General features: G+C 34.6%; 1 protein-coding gene across 3 annotated transcripts; it reads right to left on the bottom strand.

Moving 5' to 3' along the window:
* Window positions 1-4,405: 4,405 nt before the first annotated feature.
* LOC128871725 (uncharacterized) lies at window positions 4,406-7,394 on the bottom strand. Of its 3 annotated transcripts, XM_054113712.1 has the most exons (5): window positions 7,235-7,394; window positions 7,080-7,168; window positions 6,802-7,014; window positions 5,442-6,741; window positions 4,565-5,390 (listed from the first exon to the last, which is right to left on the bottom strand). In XM_054113712.1, the coding sequence occupies exons 1-5, from the start codon at window positions 7,239-7,241 to the stop codon at window positions 5,095-5,097; spliced, it is 1,905 nt and encodes a 634-aa protein (XP_053969687.1). In that variant the 5' UTR covers window positions 7,242-7,394; the 3' UTR covers window positions 4,565-5,094. The 3 variants fall into 3 exon arrangements, with proteins under 3 accessions (XP_053969688.1, XP_053969687.1, XP_053969686.1); XM_054113713.1 differs by lacking the exon at window positions 4,565-5,390 and adding an exon at window positions 4,406-4,535 and having other exon boundaries at window positions 7,080-7,384; XM_054113711.1 differs by having other exon boundaries at window positions 4,567-5,390; window positions 7,080-7,389.
* Between the last annotated feature and the right edge of the window lie 1,269 nt (window positions 7,395-8,663).

Below are 8,663 nucleotides of genomic sequence, written 5' to 3' on the forward strand. Positions count from 1 at the left end.
CGGGCAGGAAGACGACGGATACATAAAGAAGCAGCAGAAGCAACAACCAGAGAAAAAGATTATAAATATGGTTTATTAAATATATTATAATTATAATTATTAAAATTTATATAATTATGAAACAAAACAAAAACAAAGAGAAGGCAACCCAACCAAGCAACACACCTATTGTAATCAAATGAACTAATTATAATTTTAAAGAAATTGAACATTTAAAATTAAAGGAAAAACTATTAAAAGATAAATAACGAAAATATCTGTAGCATGGCCAATTTGGATATACATACACATTTCACGTTTACATGAATATATGGAAATAATATGTTTGTAAAAAATGAAAACGTGTAAGCCAGAACGAATTAGAATGATTTTAATGTGGTTACTTCAAACGGGCTTAAAATACTTCAATTTCAATAGGGTAAATTATGTATATGTATGCAAATACACAAAAGAAAACACGTGAGATGAGATTTTTCAAACTTTTATTGTTAACAAAGCCTCCATTCATATACGTTTTATTGCTATAAAAATGTAGGCGCATTAATTTAAAAAGTTACAGTAAAAGATTTAGCTAATTTTTCCGAATTGTTCTCGATAATTCGAACTTTATATCGCAAAGTTTACTTTCATAGAAATTTCTTTGTGCTCAATAGGTTTTTGTGATTCCTCAGTTATAAATTATTAACTATTTACATGTGTGTACTTGGTTTACGTTTTTTTGTTGGAAAAATAAATAGCGCGATTTTGAAAATCGCATTATTTTATTAGACGCTTTTGACACCAACTAAAATCTCTATTACGATGGTATTGAGGACTGATTTTAACAGATTGGTATTGATTATTATATAATGCTAATTTATAAATGTTTCTTAACTACCTTGACCTATACCTTGTCTCTCTTGGAGGCAAGAAGGCGAATTGTTTCTCGTTAAACATCTTATTATTGATGCGTAACTACGAAAGAGATGCGAAACAATATTTTTGGTAAGAGGTTTAGGTTTTTTCTTAATGCTACAAATAGAAAGGTTTTTTGAGGTTTTTTAATTTGAGAAAACATGTTTTTTTATTAAAAGAAATATGGGATCATGTTACAAAAATTCATGAAATGACGTACAATTTCGCAATTTGATTCAAGTACATCCGGATACCACACGTTTTTGGGGGTGCAAACATTATTAGTAGAAAATAAAATTTTCAAAAGTCCAAGGACAAAAGAATTATGGGGAAATCGTCAAGTTAGTAAATAAATATCACTTAAAAATACACTTTATTGTTTTCCTCATTCACTAAAATTTATGTGTATATACGTGTATATGTGGATACATATAGATATACGTATATATATATATATTTATATATATATATGTACATCTGATCAGAGCGCAAAGTTACAGGTTCACATGAATTGTAATATTTCAATAAGAAAATGATTGAAATATTTAATGTCTATAGATTGTAGATATTGTAAGCAAAATATTGAAAGTGGGAGTGGTGGCGCAACTAATACACATATAATGTTTAATAAGTCACTACGAAACTAGTAATGAATTCTCGAATTTGTGAATGAAACGTTTCAAATACTGAAAACGATGAAATGATGATTGTATTGTAAGAATATTTAATAAATTTAAAAGTATTACAAAGCTATTTTCGTTCCTTATGAGATAGAAGTGGTAAGACTGAATTCAACTTGATCGATTCTTAATTTTTTTCTGACGACTTGTATACAATATTAAAATGCTTATGTATAGACTGTAAGAAAAGACTTAAATTTTTATTGCATTTTTTAACATATTTATTTGTGATGCAGTTCAACAAAAAAACTTTGTACTTCATTTTAAACCATCTAGTTCGATTGCATGTTTGAGAAAATATTTCCTTTGCACCATAATTTTATTTTGTGGTCGCGGAGTGAACTCTATATTTTTTTTTAAGATCCTGCCTAACCTAACTTAAATTAATCTGGGAAGTAACCGAAATCTAAATCTTTTTCTGCGCAAGTTTGCTTTTGCCTTTTTTTACTTCGACAAACAAATAAATGAATTTGAAGGTTTCGGTTGATAATATCCTAGCATCATGCACACACATGGCAAGGCTTGAAAAGCAAACTTAAACTAACATGATTTTTCTATCCATAATAGTGGTGCAAATCAAATTAAAATTTACGTAGGACCCCGACACGAAATTCCCGTTGACCAATTCAGTAGTTTTCTCTTTTCTGTCATATATTAAGGAGTTTCTATTACTTATTTATTAATTATTATTATTGTTAATACTTATTAAGACTAAGACGCAGCAAAAACATCTCCAGAACTGTTGTTTTGTGTGACAATTCTTTTTGTTTTTTTTTTTACTTTTTCATAATCTATGAAAGCATGATACTGTAAACTGTTTTGTAATATATGTTTTTTACTTTTTATACTTTTCAAGAATTTTTGCGCCATCAAAATATGACATCTACAGCTTTTTCAGGTTTAGTTCAGAAAGTTACAATTAAAATTAAAAATTTTCAATTCAAATTCAGAAAGTTTCACAAGTACAGTGAATACCATTTGATGATTTTAAATTTGAAAATTTGTGGGTTTGAAATGGGAATTCTGAATTCGAATTGCGACTTTCTGAATTTAAAATGAAATTTCTGGACTTGAATTGCAGCTTTTCGAATTTAAAATGGAGTTCTTAATTTGAATTTTAACTTTCTGGATTTGAATTGCAACTTTCTGATATAAAACAGAAAAAAACTATAGAAAGACAGCGTGTCAAAAAAAAAAAATAATAATAAAATAGATGGCTGACCCGCTGGCCTGCTAAACTAAACATTATTTTAATTACTAGTGCACTTTTGAATACCAATACAATACAGGGTGGCTGATGAAAGCCGCTACCAAAAAGAAATTGAATAACTTTTTTTCTTTTTAAGTTATCTGTTCCATTTTTGTTTTAATTTGCAGATTGATCTTTAAAATTTATTAAAATGGATAACTGGGACACGCAAACAAGAATTTGGATAATCCGCCGCTATCACGCACTGGAGTCCGTAGTTTTGGTACAGAGAGAGTACAGGCGGATGTTTGGCGGCGATCCCCTGAGCAGATGGACCATAATGAGACTGGTGAATAATTTTGCTGAGCAAGGAACAGTCGCAAGAAGGCCTTATCATCGAAACCCACCAGTTCGGACGGAGGAAACGATCGCTGCTGTAGCTGCAGCTATACAAAGCAATCCAAGGGTTTCAACAAGAAGCTTATCTGCTCAACTTGGTGTCAGCCGACAGTCTTTGCAAACAATAATGCACAAAGATTTAGACTTATTTCCCTACAAAATTCAAATGGTTAACAAACTGAATGCAGCAGACTTGCCGATTCGCTTGGAATTTTGCCAGAAGATCCTGCAAATGGTGGAAGAAGACCAAAACATGTTAAACTGCCTTTTCATGTCTGATGAGGCCCATTTCGATTTAAACGGCAATGTGAACAAACAAAATTGCCGAATATGGAGTACTTCTAACCCACAGATACTCCACGAGACGGAATTGCATCCTCTTCGCGTGACAGTGTGGTGTGCGGTTTCTTCACGCTGTATTGTCGGGCCTTATTTTTTTGAAGAAAATGGTCACACCGTTACGGTTACTGGAGACCGTTATTTGAAAATGCTGAAAGAATTTTTCTATCCAGAACTACGCCGAAAGAGAATTCCTTTCAACTCTGTGTGGTTTCAACAAGATGGGGCAACGTCTCACATAGCCCAGACTGTTATGACAGATTTGCGACGAAAATTTCCCAATAAACTGATTTCAAGAAACTCCGAATTTCGTTGGCCCCCCAGGTCGCCTGACCTTACTGCACCTGACTTTTTCTTGTGGGGTTTATGTAAACAAGAAGTTTATAAAACAAAGCCAACAAATTTGGATGAACTAAAACAATCCATTCGGGCAACATTGCGGCTATTCCTGTCGCAACTCTCAAAGCAGCAATGAACAACTTTTTACTAAGATGCCGCACTTGTGTCAACGAGCATGGGGGGCATTTAAATTCAATTATTTTTAAAACTAGTTAAGCTACATTTAATAAAATTTAATGACCTTCAACTTGAAAAAAAAAATAAATGAATTCCATACACTAAAAAAAAAGTTATTTGAGTTTCTTAATGTAGCAAAATTCATCAGCCACCCTGTATTTTTGTAATTTTGGTTTGTTTTAAATTTGCAAAAAAAGAGCAACAAATTATCAATGTTACGAAGAATTGAATGCTGCGGTGAAATTTAATTTGTGTTGTCGAACCATTTTTTAACGAATTGGAAAAAACTACACATATCGGCTACATATTTCAGAAGCAATTGACGCAAAAAACCCACCGCTTAAGGATTTTTATACATACTATAATTTGACTTCAGTGCTGCTGTACATCTAAATAATTAAACAATATCATTCATTATATTATATTTAGACTGGGCATGTCGGCCATGTCTTCCAGACTGATGACAGCCTGATGCAGGCAAAAGTACTCTTCTACGGCGTGTTTTATGAAGCGTTCATCTGAAAAAGAGTGAAGTGAAACCATTATTTTTTTGGTGTTGGAGAAATCCTCCCCACAAGCTTAAACGCTTAAACTGCGATTACCTAGTAAACAGTTTTGATCTTCATTGGAAAACTGAACCTGAACTAAATGGAATTGGCTTTGTAGTGTGGAGTAGGTATTAGTATAACAAGGGTCAATTGGAAGTTTAAACCTAACCGAATAATTAGCCCTGGCGCCACTGCTATTTACCTCGATTCTTCAAAGATGACCCTTCATAGACAAAATAAATCGCAGATTCAGATAATGGGAGTGCAACTCTCCAAAACTTTTTATTAAGTGGCTAGCCCATCTTAATCATAGCACTTATTCGCTTTAATATTGATTGATTTCGGAGTTGACGCCATTTGTGACCATACAAATGTCGAATTTTTGATCTCAAGCGATTGCACATTGACACGTTTTATTATAGCTGTTGTTATTATTGATGACATTATCACTCTTGCCTTATACCATTTAAAACTTAGGTGCAGCTCTCTCATTTTTAGCAAACGCTCCCTAAAGTTCAATCAGTTCGAATCAAGGACTTAAATAGAAAATATGAATTGCTTTTAAAAAGTTCACGTTTTTATGAATCTTTATTTCAGTCCCGACTGCCGTAGCCGAATGGTTTGATGCATGACTACCATTCGGAAGTGCACAGGTTCGAATCTCCGTGCATGAAACACCAAATGATAGAAAAAGCGGTCGGCTATCGGCAGGCAATGGCATAAAAAAGTATTTACTCTTCGGAGTGGGGTTGAAACCGCAGGCCTCTCCATTTATGGACACCATTAAGACGCACACCACAAACAGGAGGAACTCGCCTACACACCCTATAAGGAAGTAAGCACCAATGATATTGTTCCATTGTACTTCTTACTCACCTGGATACTGATTTTCCAACACAATCGAGTGGGCTAATTTTTTTGCCAATTTTTTAAATAGAAAACGATTAGCTATTAGACCATCCTGCATCGGTTTCATCAAGTGTTTCACCATCCACGGTGAGATGCGACGAATGCAACTGCAGATTAGTATTTCGTCTAACTCAATTGATGGGCTGCAGGTGGCAAATTCATCATCACTGTCCTCACCAAATAGTGTTTGGAATTTCCATTTGATTATGTCATGCCACCGAAAATCCTCTTCAATTAGGCGACTCAAAGAAGCTGTCAAACGACGTCGTTGCATATACAATTCACATGGCCATAAGCTGTGTCGCAAATTTGAAACTGGACGTTCACTATGACCTGAGGATAAGCGGTGTTGTTGCGAAGTAGTATGACCGTGGAGATTTATAATAGGCGATGCCGACATTTGAGATGCTTCATTTAGTTTAGATGGAGATGACTGCCATAGTTGCTTCTCTGTCGAACAAACAAACAACTCTTGTTCAGCAAGAGCAGAATATGTACTTTTTTTAAGTTTATGTGATAGTGGCGTGTTCTCAATCTCCTCAAATACGCTGCGTACCTGTGGATCGTCAATTTCTGAATTCACATTGAGCCCAAGTAGTTCCTCTAATTCAGACTTCTCCTCACTGAAAAGTTGTGCAAGTTCCTTAGCAATCTCATCATCCTGCTCCAATACATCGTTCTCGACGGAAACATTTAATCCTACCGTACTATTAGCTGCCTGATTTTGCTCTGTATTTTCAATACTTATTGGTGGTACAGAGTTTAAATTGGTATTTTCTAGTGGTGCATCATGCTTTATTAAAACTGGCGTTGTATTGGGAAAAGAAGATGTCTTGCTATATTTCTCATATAGTTGTATACATTTTGATACTTTGCTGTCATAACTGCGTACTCGATGCTTTTGGCGATGATGCATATGTAGCTTGTCGTTGAAGGCGTTATGTGAGGAACGTCGTGACTTCTTTGTGTAGCATTCTTTATACGTCGCCGACACCTTTAATGCTGCCTCTTGATGGAGGCGCTCTTGAAACATTTCAATTTTCTGCTCCAGCGATAAGCTGCATGGACTATCCCTAATATTGATGTGGTTATCAGTGGTTAATATTCTAGGAGTACCATCAACGCAAAACACACTATCATCAGTTTGTGTTGCTTTTTGTTTACCCGCATTTTTGGTTGAAATTTCTGATCCCTTTTCAATAGTAATTAGTTTTTTTAACTGATCTTCCAAACGGGATTCTTGCGTACTGCGGCGAACTTCAGCGATCTGAAACAAGGAACCAATGACTGCTTATTTAATAAAATCCCTAGCTAGATTTCAACTTACTATCTTTAACATACTACGTTGGTAACGTCGTGCATGCATGCAAGCCTTCAAAGCTTTATCCTCCAGTACGCGGCAACACTCTTGCAGAGCAGCTCTTTCCTTGGGCTGTAAGATGTCGTCTGCATCTCCCTCATACTGCGATATATTTGCGCGCCAAGCCTGCACATTCTCCAACAACTGTTTCTCCAGGTAACCACAGTAATGTTTACGAACCTGAAACAATATTTTAGTGTATTTCTTTCATGTTCGCTTGCATTTCTATATATGTATGTATTTACCATGTCCGTCAGGCGAACAAATAATTCTGCAGGTGTGTTCTCGCCGTCATTGCTGTGTCCTTCATATTCATTTTCACAATCGCTGCCGTCTGAAATATTGCCCGCAAAATATTCATGATTAGAATTCGTGTGATTGGCGGTGTGAGATTCTGTACAAATCATCTTTCACCAAACCAATACTGTCCAGCATGCGACTATCTGTAATTTCAGGTTCCTTACTACGTTCCTTGATTTCACGTTCGACATTTAACTAGACACAGCAGTTTTTGTTTTGACAAGAATTAGAAGAGAAACACGAAGTAATGAAAATAAAGGAAGAGGAAACAATTTGATATGCCATTAACATGTCGCTCATTTACTTTAATAGTGTCATAATTCAAATGTTTTTTAAAATAGTACGCAGAAATACCCACTTCACTTGACTTTTACCCTACTTTTATGTAGAGTAAAAAATTTATAGCGATATCTATTAACGGTTTTCCATTAGATGAAAACACAGGTAACCGTAGTAAATTTAAAACTTTGAAGCCATTTTTCCCGACATTTTTTCTACTTATGGCATTATTAAAGTAAATGAGCGATATGTATTTCCTGTGCAACTGTATCAAAGTTGTTGTTGTATATTTTTAATGTTAAATTTATTTTTTCTCTTCAAATTTATTTCTTACAAAATAATATTTCAATATTCGTCATGGCCTTCATCTTAAAAGAGAAGGTCGAAATTAGTTGTCTAATAATATAATGAATGTCACCCCCTCATCACCTCATCATTACATATTTTGCGGAAAAATTTATCACAAATTTTATGTAAGTATACATAAAAGCCGTCTCTGATAGAAAATATCACATTTTATATATATACATATGTATATATAATTGGCGCTTACCCCCTTTATTGTAAGCTTGACCCATTTGTAGTGTGCGTCTTAATGTTTTATGCCGGCTCTGAACGGTAGATGGTTTTTATGAGGACCTTTTTCATGGCAGAAATGCTCTCGGGGGTTTAACTTTGCATGGCGAGGATCGACCGCTATTTTAAAATAACTTTTTCTATCATTTGATGTTTTGTTTCGAACCCGTGCAAAACTCACCTGCCATTCTTCCCAAGTTTTGATATATCGATGGTTTTCGAGAGAAGCGACACAACTCAAAATTCGGAGTTTTGCCGTTAAAAGCAAAAATCAACTACAGAGTATATTTTTATCTGGAAAAGCGTCATAAGCGAATCTTAAAGCAATTCTGAGAGATGGCGTTAGTGTCGTTTTGTCAGGTGATCGAATTGGCGCGTCACTTATCTAGAAAACTGACCCAACGCAAAAAATCCGGCTTAAAGTCCTTAAAAACTTAGATGGAGAACTTGTAAAAATAAATTATATTAGTATTATCAGAGTGGAAAAAAAGTCCCCTTTTACAGTGTTTTATAAAACATCATTTTCCGAGACTGATTTTATGAAATTTGAAGTAAAAAAAGCTCGAACATCGTCTATCCGTAGTAGTACTAGCAGTAATAGCGAATTAACAACTCTACCTGCACTCAATCGCGCCTACAAGGCTAAACAGAAAGTTAAGGATAAAAAAAGGAAG

The sequence above is a fragment of the Anastrepha ludens genome, chromosome 2 (genome assembly GCF_028408465.1).
Source record: "Anastrepha ludens isolate Willacy chromosome 2, idAnaLude1.1, whole genome shotgun sequence".
NCBI classification, from domain to species: Eukaryota; Metazoa; Arthropoda; class Insecta; order Diptera; family Tephritidae; genus Anastrepha; species Anastrepha ludens.

Coding starts and splice junctions, on each gene's coding strand:
- LOC128871725 (XM_054113711.1), bottom strand. CDS start 7,241: ATGATTTGTACAGAATCTCACACCGCCAATCACACGAATTCTAATCAT. Junction 7,015..7,079: donor TTGTTCGCCTGACGGACATG/GTAAATACATAC, acceptor ATATTGTTTCAG/GTTCGTAAACATTACTGTGG. Junction 5,391..5,441: donor GTTGGAAAATCAGTATCCAG/GTGAGTAAGAAG, acceptor ACTTCCTTATAG/GGTGTGTAGGCGAGTTCCTC.